Below are 14,734 nucleotides of genomic sequence, written 5' to 3'. Positions count from 1 at the left end.
GATCAACATTTGTTCACTGTGCACATTGAGTGCTCTGTTTAGGTTCATTCATATTTGTGCAGACATGTTTTATTAAGTGTTATATAAAAACGCCTTTAGAGGAAGTGCGCTGTATATGCTGACACTGCATAATAAAGTAACGCTTCTTATTCCTCTCAGTTGCATTTCAGTATGTGTTTCACTCTGCAGCTCCTCCGTACTTCTCTATCGGCAGGTTTCTAGGTGAGGCCTATTTCTATCTAGACATGTAGCCATATGGCCATAGACTGATATTTTATACTGTTCAGTGACCAACGTGGGCAACGCATAAGTGTCAAAGATATAAGTTGGATAGCCCTAAGAGGCAAGCAAAGCAAGTAAGCTGTGAGTGTGTGATGTTTTCTGTAGTTTTTACCTAAGCTTAGCCCACTGTAAAAGTTATAGGCATGAGCTCTTGTCTAGGCTGAGGCAAACTTTTCTTTGTTACTGTCCCAGTAAACAAAGAGAGGGGGATCGTTTTATCAGACAGTGGCTCCTGGTGTGGACATGACGTGGGGGGTAGGAAAAAAAGGATAAAAGTGGAACATGTTCTGAGTGAATATGGAGTGGAGGATCACACAGAACTTTTGGAAGAGCTACAGAAGAAAATTGAATGTGAGGAGAGTGAGGATGAATTAACTGCGGTGGAAGGTGCGGTGAAGACCATCGAATTTGAGCCTTGTCCTGATGATGGCAAAGATGATTCTGGCCAAGTGGGAGTAAGATTTTTGGAGAGCATGGATCCATGCCTTCAGGGAGATCCATATGTGGTGTAAAGGTTGGGTGGAGAAGAAGTTGGGGATGTTCGGTCGGTGAAAGTGACTCGAAGTGGAATTGTGTACATTTTTTGTGTTTCTGCCATCCAGAGGGAGTGTGTGCTCCACACCACGTGACTGGGGACAAGAACTGTGACTTGCTTTCCTCTCCGGAGCAGAGCAGAAGTGATAACTGGAGTGCCGTTACGTGTTGTGGAGGATCAACTCAAGTTGAAGATGCCCAGTGTCTGACAGCCACCGCTAGGTGCAACGCAGACCCGGTGGAGAGCGTGGTGAAACAGATAAGACACTGTCTGTACTACTGAGTTATGATGCAGAGTCTTTACCAGATGAAGTCAAGTTAGAATGTGTCAGTTAACCTATGAGAGCTTTTGTCCCGAATCCGTTACGGTGTTTTAGGTGTCAAGCTTATGGTCATGTGGCAGCAGTGGGAGGAGGGAGATTCCTAGATGTGAGTGCAGGAGGACAGGAGACAAAGGAGTGTGTAGTATTGGTGGAAAATGTTGTGTTTGTAAACTAGGGGTACCCATGGTACTGGAGATCAGAGGTGTCCAGTGAGAGAAAACCCTGTGAGTAGGTCAAGGCTATTAGAGAGTGATAGGAATAACATGTGCTTCATTAAGGTTGTTTTTTTGGTGTTCATGGCCATGGTTGTCAATTGTACAACAGGAATGGAACGTTAATCACAGAGTATAGATGTTGTGGTGGCAGCTGCAGAGAAGTACTTGGGCATTTGAGATTTTACTGCAAAATAGTTACCAGACATTTTGAACTATAGTGTCCCGTCCTCCCAGGCTGCAGGCCTGGAGTAGGATCAGATAGGGCCAAAGTAGTGGAATAGTGGTGAGGTTGTAATGGGTGCAGGGGTAGTTGGTAGGGCAATTTTTTCACAAAGTGTAATGAATTCATACTACAGAATAGTAGGCTGATGCACAGTCAATACTGTAGGTGGCAGCAGAAGATTCTTTTTTTTTTAACCTTTATTTAACAAGGCAAGTCAGTTAAGAACAAATTCGTATTTACAATGACGGCCTACCAAAAGGTAAAAAACCTCCTGCGGGAATGGGGGCTGGGATTAAATTTTTTAATATTGGACAAAACACACATCACGACAAAAGTTACTCCACAAAACTACATAAAGAGAAACCTAAAGACAACAACATAGCATGGCAGCAGCACAAGATAGTAGCAGCACAAAACATGGTACAAATATTATTGAGCACAGATAACAGCACAAAGCAAGAAGGTAGAGACAACAATACATCACGCGAAGCAGCCACAACTGTCAGTAAGAGTGTCCATGATTAAGTCTTTGAATGAAGAGATGGAGATAAAACTGTCCAGTTTAAGTGTTTTTTGCAGCTCGTTCCAGTCGCTAGCTGCAGCGAACTGAAAAGAGAATCGACCCAGGGATGTGTGTACTTTGGGGACCTTTAACAGAATGTGACTGGCAGAACAGGTGTTGTATGTGGAGGATGAGGGCTGCAGTAGGTATCTCAGATAGGGGGAAGTGAGGCATAAGTTTTTTTTAAATAAATAAGCATCAACCAGTGGGTCTTGTGACAGGTATACAGAGATGACCAGTTTACAGAGGAGTATAGAGTGCAGTGATGTGTCCTATAAGGAGCATTGGTGGCAAATCTGAAGGCCGAATGGTAAAGAACATCTAGCCGCTCGAGAGCACTTTTACCTGCCGATCTATAAATTACATCTCCGTAATCTAGCATAGGTAGGATGGTCATCTGAATCAGGGTTAGTTTGGCAGCTGGGGTGAAAGAGGAGAGATTACGTTAGAGGAAACCAAGTCTAGATTTAACCTTAGCCTGCAGCTTTGATATGTGCTGAGAGAAGGAAAGTGTACCCTCTAGCCATACTCCCAAATACTTGCATGAGGTGACGACCTCAAGCTCTGAACCTTCAGAGGTAGTAATCACACCGGTGGGGAGAGGGACATTCTTCTTACCAAACCACATGACCTTTGTCTTGGAGGTGTTCAGAACAAGGTTAAGGGCAGAAAAAGCTTCTTGGATACTAAGAAAGCTTTGTTGTAGCGTTTAACACAAAACCCAGAGAAGGGCCAGCTGAGTATAAGACTGTATCATATGAATATAAATGGATAAGAAAGCGTCCTACTGCCTGAGCTATTGTTTATGTAAATTGAGAAGAGCGTGGGGACTAGGATCGAGCCTTGAGGTACTTCCTTGGTGACAGGCAGAGGCGGAGACAGCAGATGTTCTGACTATACACTGCACTCTTTCAGAGAGGTAAATAGCAAACCAGCTCAGACACCTCAGAAAAAACAATACTCCTCAACCAGCCCACAAGAATGGAATGGTCTACCGTATCAAAAGCTTTGGCCAAGTCAATAAAAATAGCAGCACCAGATTGCATACCAGAGAATACTAGACATCAAGAAAGCCAGTCAGTTGATTGAGAAGTTTTTCCAACACTTTTGATAATTAGGGCAAAATAATAATAATAAGAGGGTGATTGCAGCAGAATACTTTTGAGGAGATGAGAAACTCCATTGGAATCGTATTTATGCCCGTCGTGTGTAAATTTGCCCATGCGTTGTCAATTGGCCGCGCTGTGCATTCTGGGTGATTCCGGGACAGGGAGATCGCTCCATCAAGGCGTAAATGGGAGTTATTTGGGCGTTAGCTCAAAAAAACAACATTAGCATGACTTACGTGAACAAGAGGTACAACGTTACAAATCTTTTCCGATATATGTGATAATGAACTTGTTCTCTGCAATATCGTATAGCTTTGAAATCGTGACATTGCGTTCTTTCGAAGAAAATAAGCACGTTTCTCGACTCATGCCCTGGCTTTTAGAAGGGATTGCTTGACGAGTAGTTTAGCAACCGCGTGACACAGCATGATAACGTGAACGCGATTGGTCAACAGTCTGCTGGGCGGAGCGTTATGTTTCTCCATTCATTTCCCGCAGGGATTCTTATCTCTTCCTTTAATTAAGAAATATATATGCAATTCAAGAGGCTTTATTGGCATGGGTTATATGTTAACATTGCCAAAGCAAGTGAAATTGATAAACAAAAGTGAAATAAACAAAGTGAACAGTAAATATTACACTCACACAAGTTCCAAAAGAATAAAGACATTTCATGTGTCATATTATGTCTATATACAGTGTTGTAATATCTCTGATTGCAGAGTTGTAACAATATCTATTGGTTGCAGTTAGAGAGCAGTGACGTGAGAGGTACAGCTGATCGGGCGATAACGGGGCACTGAGGCAGACGAGCAGTCAGCTCAGCTCGTTCGCCTGGGATGTTTTTTGTGATGTTACCAAGACAAAGATACACAACTACAGAGGTAAATGTAACCAAAAGGCACAACTAATAGTCATTAATGCCGTTATGCTGCCGCGTGATGTTACATTTGGGGAACATAGTTCACGTTCGCTATTTTAGCTGGTCAATTGTTGCAGTGGGCAACATTAGCTGGCGATTCTGTGATCGTTTATCAGGCCTTTCTGGTCTGACAGTACGTTTGAATCGGACTTGTTTAGGTATACGGGTAGTTTATATAATAAATTAAGCTGATAGAATTAGGCACAGAGTTTCTAAACCCAGAGACGCAACATCGCGAGACTTCCTGGAACGCTTGTCAAGTAGACCAGACCGGGGTTTGAGAAGTAAAAAAATATATATCATTAGCTGTTCATTTTCGCAATCTAAAGGCACAACCTCGATTGGAGCCAATGTAGTTGAACATGTTATTACTCCAACCTCATGAAAGTCACACCTTTGTGTTGATGCCGTGCACATGCGCAGTTCGGCGCTAGACGACCGTTTGACCCGATGACTTATTTCTGCGCATGAGTTTTAGCTAGCCAACATCGCCACGACATATTCGATATTTGGTGGATAATTGATTTTCTTATCAATACCTATTGAACCAAGCATGCCATTGCTATGAAGATTGTATATTCTGAATCAGGGGCGGATGAAGAGAAATCATCACCTTTTTATTTACTTTTATTGTTATTTTTAAATAATACGATTTTGGATTTCAATCTTCAATACCTCTTACACCTAGTGTGCCATGACCATGATAATGATATATTTATTGTAAAAATGTATTAGGAAAGAAATGTGTCCATCCTTCCCGGATTCAGAATATATCATTTTAATAGTCAGGGCACGCTTTGTGTAAGAGCTATTGAAGATTGAAAGCAAATAAAAAATAAATACATTTCAACAACAATTTTTTTGTCCACTCCCTCACTCAGAATATATCATTTGAATTGTCATGGCACGCTTGGTGTAAGAGATGTTAAATTGAAAGCTATATATATATATATATATATATATATATAAAAAATACATTTTAAAAAGTGTGGATTTTCTCCATCCATCCAATTCAGAATATACCATCTTCATAGTCATCGCATGCTTTGACGAGAGAACCTAATATCCAATATAAACTAATTTTACCTCCGTACTTCACGGATGACGCAAAGCATGTGAAATAGGGCGTAATGATGACGCTAGGTCCGTGCACTCATTTCGCTGTGTAGGACCTTGCGGGGCCTCATCTTTTCAATGCGTGAACAATGTATGTATAGGAATTGCCGTAGTTCTGCTGATAGGACGAGACCCCTCGCATGAAGTAAGTTTCTATCTATGGGCATTACTTGCAACTGTAGCCGCTGCAAGAGTGAGTGGCCGTTTGATTTCCGGGCCGGCGACGTAATTCATGGCAAACAACGGTAGGATAAATATAGCCAGCTGAATGTAGCCAATATAATACTATTTGAAAACTTTTCTGTGTCATCATTTGGGGATTTTAAATTGTAACCAATCACGGACGCACCAGTAGAGGATGTAGGAGAGTCCGCACTTCTCTAAGGAAGAACAATCTCCTGCTACCCACCACTTCGCACTTGTCTTGCTCTCTAGCTAGCATCTGTCACTACTATTTGGTTACACAACCATCTCATATGCAAAACAGTAACACGTGTCTCGGCGTGGTGTAAAAAACCCGTGTTTACCTCAGGAAAACAACACAGAAAACTATGGATATGTAATCGACAGAATAGTCTCAAGTAAGTTAGTTAGCTAAGGTTAGATCTATTTTGTGAGACGATTATCAGGATGAGAGACATTTTATACAGCTGAAAACGGCTAGCTAACGCCGACCATATCGAAAAGGGTTACGCAATCGGGACAGTTTGTGCAGACACGAATGTGATGTTCTTGCATTACGAAGTCAAGATGTGTTTGTCTTACAGAAAAGAGGATGAAAAGAACATGATTAGCACCGATGGCCTCTCTAAATGCGAGGCGACACGGCGCAAGACGGGGAAAAGGCCACTGGGGGAGATGCTGCACCTTCTGTCCGCTGTCATTGTCTGGCTTGTGACGGGGACAACTATCTCCAGTCTTAACAAATGGATATTTGCAGTGTACAACTTCAGGTACCCCTTACTGCTATCGGCCCTGCACATGTTGACAGCAATAGTGGTGGACTTTTGGCTTATTAAACTTCGAATGCTCCAGCACAAAGGAGGTGTTGACAAGCATAAGGACCTTACCAACAGCGCCAAATGGAAGGTGTTTCTATTGAGCTTGACATTTTGTGCCAGCATTGCGTTTGGCAACGTGGGTCTGAACTATGTCCAGCTGTCATTTGCCCAAATTATCTACACCACCACGCCAATCTTCACCCTGGCGATTTCCACCCTTATCTTGGGCAAGCAGCATCACATCCTCAAATACACGGCCATGATGCCCATCTGTCTGGGAGCCTCGTTCAGCATCATGGGCGAGGTCCAGTATGACCAGACCGGTTGCTTCTTCGTTTTCGCTGCGACAATGTTGAGAGGTGTCAAAACCATCCAGCAAAGTGAGTAAAGTCCCAGCTGCAACCTTTTTATTATGCTTTTATAATAGTTATTATGTTGCATTTCTGATGGGTGTTGACACATTGTCTGTATAACTGTGGTAGGCCTAAGCAATTCACGTATGGGTGTTATGTTGGAATAAATCAAGAATGGCCCAGTGTACTTTAATAGTTTCCCTTCAAGAGAGTGGAAAATAATGCCCCTAACTGAAATACTCTATCAGTGTAGTTTTGGTGTTCCCTTCAATCCTATGTTTATATTAAACTTCCCACACTGCAGTTAGGGTTGGAACATTTCACTGATGCTCTGAGTCACTCCTCAAGTGACACACCCAGTCTAGCTAGAGATGTTGTGTTGCCTGTTGCTAAGGAAACTTTCAAAACTACTGACAAGAGTTTACCCATGGAAAACGTATCAAAAAGGACTAGTCCCTGCCTGGTAAACCGGTTCAAGCCTATGTTTCCTCTAATTCTTTTCACCACTGAGCAAATTTCAGGTCTGCTGAGTCCAAACTTTCTGTGCAACTTCCGGCTCACGTTTACTGTGAACACTGAGGCTGTTCTCGCTTTAAGTTAGTTTTAACGGTGGTCAAGTAGTCTACTGTGGCTATTTGATCATAATGTAGGCCTACCATCAAAAACTATGGAGACATTAACATTTTAACATGGAAATAGCTGTTCTATCGTTCAACCTACAGTAGCAACCAATGTGTGGTGTTCAATGTAGGCCTACATTCCATGAGACTTTTGAAGAAAAAAACATGCAGGGCTTGACATTAACCTGTTTATCCACTTGTCCATCAGACAAGGAGGTGACTGAAAATGTTGTTGTGGTGTTTGATGCAAGAAACTACTTTAGAAAATAAAATGTATAATTATTCCCATATAGGACAAAAAAAATCTATTTATCTGACTGGCTTTTCAAGGATGTCTAGAAATGCACAAGTTTGGTGCTCTTGTAGGAACCAATCACTCTCCCATTGCTGCCTACAAATGATCTATAACTGGGCTAATAACTTACTAACTAGCAAAGGATATAAACAACAGTTCAGGATATATGTAACAGTTCAGTAAGAGCACCTCCTCCCAGCTGCCCACTGCACTGAGGCTAGGAAACACTGTCACCGCCGATAAATCCACAATAATTGAGAATTTCATTAAGCAATTCTCTGGCCATGCTTTCCACCTGGCTACCCCTACCCCGGTCAACAGCCCTGCACCCCCCACAACAACCCCCCCCCCCCCCCCATTTCTCCTTCACCCAAATCCAGATAGCTGATGTTTGTCGTGGAAAATCGTTACAAGATAGAACACTTACAAGAACTTGTGAATTCAATATAGGCTTTTAATACAAACCTATCAGAAGCCTAGATGGTCTGCGGAACACACCCTTTTCCAGAGCACAGGCTCTGTATTTATACACATACAACATATGAGTCCATCCCACATGCAAATGAAGTTACTTCCCTCAGTCCATCTGCCACCATTATCTTTCAGTCTGTGCTTCCTGCTTGTTCACGCTCAATAACGCTCATATCTGCTTTCAGTTAAGTTATAATGGTGGCAGGACCTCTTCATATCCCCAAAATAATACATGCCCATCTTATCCTATGGGCCCCTTATGTTTAGCTTGGTGTGTTCTTTGGTATGTCTGTCCTTATTAGGACTAGCAGACTATGTCTCTTCTCTTCATGTCCTAAAAATATATGTCCTATGTCTATAGTCCATCTGTTGGTCATTTGGCTGACCCCCTCCTTTGTGTGTCCCTCTGACCTTGGTATGTCCAGCTGTCCTATGCTCTCATGGCCTTACTTTGGTTTCCTGTCCTATACAATAGACAATGTATTTTACCCTAAACATTTATGCATTTTATGGCTTTGGCCATTACGTCTGTTATTTCTTGGTTTCCTGTTTTTACCAGAATGGCAAATACACTTAGAGTGCATCTTCCTCTTGTGGTCTAATGTACACATTTGCTCTACAATATTATGTTTGTCCCTATATGTACAGCTTGCTCCCCCCACATGTTCTGAAAGAGCGGCAAAATCTGGACCCCTATAAATCAGCCGGGCTAGACAATCTGGGCCCTCTCTTTCTAAAATGCCCCTATTACTAGTATGTTCAACCTCTCTTTCGTATCATCTGAGATCCCTAAAGATTGGAAAGCTGCTGCGGTTATCCCCCTCTTCAAAGGGGGAGATACTCTAGACCCAAACTGCTACAGACCTATATCTATCCTACCCTGCCTTTTCTAAGGTATTCGAAAGCCAAGTTAACAGATCACTGACCATTTCGAATCCCACCGTACCATCTCCGCTATGCAATCTGGTTTCCGAGCTGGTCATGGGTGCACCTCAGCCACGATCAAGGTCCTAAACGATATCATAACCGCCATCGATAAGAGACGATACTGTGCAGCTTTATTCATCAACCTGGCCAAGGCTTTCGACTCTGTCAATCACTACATTCTTATCGCCAGACTCAACTGCCTTGGTTTCTCAAATGACTGCCTCGCCTGGTTCATCTATTTCTCAGACAGAGTTCAGTGTGTCAAATCAGAGGGCCTGTAGTCCGGACCTCTGGCAGTCTCTATGGGGGGGTGCCACAGGGTTCAATTCTCGGGCCGACTCACTTCTCTGTATACATCAATAATGTTGTTCTTGCTGCTGGTGATTCTCTGATCCACCTCTATGCAGATGACACCATTCTGGATACTTCTGGCCCTTCTTTGGACACTGTTAACTAACCTCCAGACTAGCTTCAATGCCATACAACTCTCCTTCCGTGGCCTCCAACTGCTCTTAAATGCAAGTAAAACTAAATGCATGCTCTTCAACCGATCACTGCCCACGCCTTGCCGCCCGTCCAGTATCACTACTCTGGAAGGTTCTGACTTAGAATATGTGGACCACTACAAATACCTAGGTGTCTGGTTAGACTGTAAACTCTCCTTTCAGACTCACATTAAGCATCTCCAATCCAAAATCAAATCTAGACTTGGCTTCCTATTTCACAACAAAGCATCCTTCACTCATGCTGCCAAACACCCTCGTAAAACTGATTATTCTACCGATTCTTGACTTCGGCAATGTAATTGACAAAATAGCCTCCAACACTCTTCTCAGCAAAGTAGATGTAGTCTATCACAGTGCCATCCGTTTTGTCACCAAAGCCCCATATACTACCCACCACTGTGACCTGTATGCTCTTGTTGGCTGGGCCTCGCTTCATATTAATCGCCAAACCCACTGGCTCCAGGTCATCTAGAAGTCTTTGCTAGGTAAAGCCCTGCCTTATCTCAGCTCACTGGTCACCATAGCAGCACCCACCGGTAGCACACACTCCAGCAGGTTTATTTCTCTTGTCACCCCCAAAGTCAATTCCCCCTTTGGCTGCCCTTCCTTCCAGTTTTCTGCTGCCAATGACTGGAACAAACTGCAAAAATCGCTGAAGCTGGAGACTCATATCTCCCTCACTAACTTTAAGCACCAGCTGTCAGAGCAGCTCACAGATCACTGCACCTGTACACGGCCCATCTGTAAATAGCCCATCCAACGAACTCATCCCCATAATATATTTATTTATTTTGCTCCTTTGCACCCCAGTATCTCTACTTGCACATTCATCTTCTGCACATATCACTCCAGTGTTCAATTGCTATATTGTAATTATTTCGCCACTATGGCCTATTTATTGCCTCAACTCTCTTATCCTACCTCATTTGCACACACTATATATATATATATATATCTTTTTTTCTATTGTATTATTGACTGTATGTTTGTTTATTCCATGTGTAACTAACTCTGTGTTGCTGTTTGTGTCGCTTTGCTTTATCTTGGCCAGGTCGCAGTTGTAAATGAGAACTTGTTCTCAACTAGCCTACCTGGTTAAATAAAGGTGAAATTAATAAAAAAGTTAAAAGTGAATGGCACAGATCTATATATGGTAATGGTCTGTTTTGGATATAGGCCTACTACAGCTCTGATTGCTTATGGTGCACCGGTCTGTGTAGAATACGGGCCTGAGTAGTGCCTGTCAATGCAATAGTCCTACTCCGATGCATTCTGCCTACAACAAAATCTCTTGCATAGTTATTTTTGCATGCTAAGTACTGCATAGTTCATTTTGTATTGGCCTGTTGCATTGAAAGTGGCTAGTATTGCATTGATTCGATCACAATTCCCACAGTAAAGTGAAACGTTGATAGTGTTAACGGGGGAAACTCTATCTTCTCTCCGCGCGCTTATTTCTTCTGTGCGCAGTCCTGGGGGTAGCTGCACACACCCTCGCAGGCCCGCAACTTAGAGGGAACATTGGTTGGCGCACTCAAAAAAACAGGCAGAGAGCTCTAACCTGTTTACTGTAATTAAGTCCTATCACTACATTACACACTGTCAAGTGCAGAATGTCTATCCACTTATGAATACCGAACGTAGGTAAGGAATCATGGATGTGTTCTGTTTCCCCTAGGAATTGATGTCAGCTGGAGGTTTATGTTGGCTTAAGTGGTGTCCTAGTTAAAATCATCTGACCAATGTGTCATTTGAATCCTGGTTCTGTATTTGACCAGTATGAACTTGTTCATATATTTGCTGTTGACCTACTTGTTTTGTCAGTGTACAGCGTGTACTGTACAGAGCTGTAATGATAATGAGCTTGCTCGTCTCATGATGTCAAATCCACTCCCGAGTTAACAAACCTTTGACATTTTGATGTTCTGAACATGGCAGATGTGGAAGACTTTGCATTTGACCACTGCGTGTTAAGCCTACTTTTGTGTGTTCTGTGTGTGTTCTGTCTCTATGTAGGTTATATTTAAATAGTTTTCTTTGTGTGTCTCTCTCTCAGGTATCTTGCTCCAGGAGGAGAAGATCAACTCTGTGTTCCTGCTCTACCTGATGTCCATCCCCAGTTTCTGCATCCTGGCCGTAGCTGCTCTGGCCCTGGAGAACTGGGCCGTGCTAGAGTCTCCAATGCATTATGACCACAACTTGTGGCTCTTCATCCTGCTCAGCTGCCTGGGCTCTGTCATGTACAACCTGGCCAGCTGCTGCGTCATAACCCTCACCTCCGCCGTCACCCTGCACATCCTCGGCAACCTGAGCGTGGTGGGCAACCTGCTGCTCTCCCAGCTGCTGTTCGGCAACGAGATGTCAGCGCTCAGCTGCGTCGGCGTGGCACTCACACTCTCCGGCATGCTCATCTACCAGAACTCTGAATTTATCTCAGACTACATGGACGCACGGCGAGACAAAGCCAGGGCGCTCATTCGTGGGAGGGAGGAGGACATCGCTGGCCCATCACAACCCCCCCAAGACCAGCAGGGGAGCAGGGATGCCGATGGCAAGCGAGAGGATAAGATAGACTGAGAGAGAAGGAGGATAGGAGTTGGACTGTTTACAGCAACCCTGTTGCTTAGTTAGTTAAGTCAGGTGGTTCTGTGAAGAGGATCAGGAGATGGGCTTCAACCTCATGAGATCATAGTTGATGATGACATGAGTGACAGAACTTGTTTGTTGGGTCGTTTTTACCTCTTCACTGTGCCAATGTATTTATTTCTGCCATGGTCTCATAGAATGAGAAGTCAGTCTAGGCCAGCTGACAAAAAAATCTGATGCCTTTCTGAAAGTGACAGTTGAGTTTTCACTGTTCTAATACCCATACGTGCACACATCCTGGTATATGCATGCATGAGCACACAATGTGATATATCTCATGAGGTGTCGCTCTCACTACTCCACTGTGAAAATGTTCAACATGAGTGAGTGCTCAATGGGATGTTGGGAGGGAAGGATTAGGAACACCTCCTATAGATGGGCACAAATAAAATAAAAATAAGCATGGTACTGTTACCTATCCTTCCCCTGGTCTTGTATCAGTGTGAATGAGGTTTCCTGGCAGCTTTTTATGTGGTGGATCTTAATATGGGGGGTGTAGCATTTGTTCTAGTGCTATAGCTTTTGTCTAGATGACGTTTACAATGGCGGAGACATGCAAGCTAACAGGGTCGGCATATCATTTCTGTTGGCTGTTTGTAGGCATGGAGGTCAGTGAGCCACACTGTTAATCTACTGCATGGCGAAGCGCAGATCTGAGGCACGCACTTTTCTCCTGCTCAGCGACCTCTTATTGCATTTCCTCTTAATAAAAGGAACCTATTATAATCAGTTTAATAACCTCCAACCTGAACAGCAGTTCTCACTGCAGAAAACCTCCTATTATTAGGCCCATTCACTCTAAGGAGTCTCACTCATCTTTAGTACAGTTATTTTCTTCTGGGAGAGATCATAAAAAGGATTTCATGATCCTCCTTCCTGCCACTCCTGGGCCGAACAGAAATGTCTACTCTGCTAGGTTTCATGTCTCCACTCAGAGGGTGCCTCTATTTTTAACCTTTTACGTTTAGTCTCCCTTAACCTCTGCTGGACAGTGTTATTGTAACTCTCATTACAATACATTTGAATATTTATTAAGACATTTTAGTGTTATTGTTTTTTTTCTTCTGCTTTTTGAATTGGGTAATGGACATGGCTGTTTATGGCTCTTAGAAAGGACAAAGGATGTTTTTGTTTTGCCATCTACGTTTAAAAAAATCTGTAATTGAAGTTTGAAAGCACTTATGGTATCTTGTCTATAGCAGGGTTTCCCAAGGTTGGTCCTGCCCCCCCCCCTGGGTGTACGGTTGATCTTTTTTTTTACCTGTACCACTACACAGCTGATTCAAATAATCAAAGCTTGATGATGAGTTGGTTATTTGAATCAGCTGTGTAGTGCTAGTGTAAAAAAACAAAGTGTGGGGGGTGGGGGGGGACAACAGAGTTTGGGAAACCCTGGTCTATAGCACTGACATGACAATATGACAGTGGTCACTCAGTAGCTGGAGGTCTAATCAACTGGTCTGTCACTTGGCAAACAGTCATGAGACTGGAGGTCTTGCATAACTCAGATCCAGGTGTAAAAATTGCATGTATGGTCAATGTACAGAAATGAGCTTATGAAGATGTTTCTAATCTTCCTTCCCCAGTCAACATAACCTTCCGGTGTGCCGAACATTGACTTCTTGGTTTAGCTTCAGTTCAGCCTCGGATAGACACTGGACAACAAAGTTGCTCTCTAATGGGAAATGGTTATATATCTTTTGTTACCCACCTGTTCTTTTTTCCCCTAATATGTTGCCTTATGCACAGCAGTAGACACAGAATGATTTGTTGCCAGCCTCGACCTGATAAATGAGACGTTGGAATGAAGATCAGATTAATGCCAGTCACCCATTTGTTTTAACATTCAGAGTTGTATCAAGAGGGTCTTGTTATTGATGTTAGTTTAAATACCTCAGTCTTCAACATGGCTTGTTAAAGACCATTTGTTTAATGACTTATGTAAGTTAGCAGTTGAAGAGAGATCAAGCAGCTGAAAGCATGTCTGCCCACAACCACGGTTTGTCAACTGTTTATAATCTGTTAAGTTGCCTACTGTTTTTAAAAGCCAATTTGGTTTAGTACCTTTGGATTGACAATGGGGGCTTTTCAATCACACAGCCTATAGAATATATATATATATATATATATATATAATGACTGTACCAGCTTCACAGATCGTGGTTTGATTTGTTCATACGGAGTTATCTTTGAGGGTGGGGCAAAGCTCATATTGCACTGACGAGTTTTGGAGATGCTGCCTTTACAGCATAGGGCTCATGTGTATGTACTGTTTTTGAAGTCTGCAAAAGTTAAATCATTTTATTATATTGATGTATTTTACAATCATGGCTGGCTCAAATACATATACTGGTTCAAGAATATGTCTCCTGTCTTATTTTAGATTAACAAAAAGCTAAATGTCATGTCTAGACACACTAATCAAACACACAGAGTACAGTTTAAAAAAACTGAACACTGGTAAAGTAGATGGCCACACTACTGGTATGGTGAAGGTAAGGGTAGGGATGTCCCAAGGTTCCCGGATAGCACTAACCTATGTACTACTCTGTATGTATTTAGTTGAGTTCACCACGTGGTGGAGGTATTTCCCAGTTACTGATATGTTTGACCTCAAAATCCCCCAGTC

General features: G+C 42.8%; 1 protein-coding gene across 4 annotated transcripts; it reads left to right on the top strand.

The window, feature by feature from the left end:
* Positions 1-3,881: 3,881 nt before the first annotated feature.
* On the top strand, positions 3,882-14,466 carry LOC109873967 (solute carrier family 35 member E4). 4 transcript variants are annotated; one of them, XM_020465698.2, is made up of 3 exons: positions 3,882-4,132; positions 6,054-6,667; positions 11,516-13,831. In XM_020465698.2, exons 2-3 carry the CDS (start codon positions 6,073-6,075, stop codon positions 12,034-12,036), a joined length of 1,116 nt encoding a protein of 371 aa, XP_020321287.1. In that variant the 5' UTR covers positions 3,882-4,132; positions 6,054-6,072; the 3' UTR covers positions 12,037-13,831. The 4 variants fall into 4 exon arrangements, with proteins under 4 accessions (XP_020321287.1, XP_020321286.1, XP_020321284.1 ...); XM_020465697.2 differs by lacking the exon at positions 3,882-4,132 and adding an exon at positions 5,179-5,431; XM_020465695.2 differs by lacking the exon at positions 3,882-4,132 and adding an exon at positions 5,268-5,531 and having other exon boundaries at positions 11,516-14,466.
* Positions 14,467-14,734: the final 268 nt, after the last annotated feature.

This window comes from Oncorhynchus kisutch, linkage group LG29, assembly GCF_002021735.2.
Source record: "Oncorhynchus kisutch isolate 150728-3 linkage group LG29, Okis_V2, whole genome shotgun sequence".
NCBI classification, from domain to species: Eukaryota; Metazoa; Chordata; class Actinopteri; order Salmoniformes; family Salmonidae; genus Oncorhynchus; species Oncorhynchus kisutch.
This window is presented reverse-complemented; position numbering and strand designations above follow the sequence as displayed.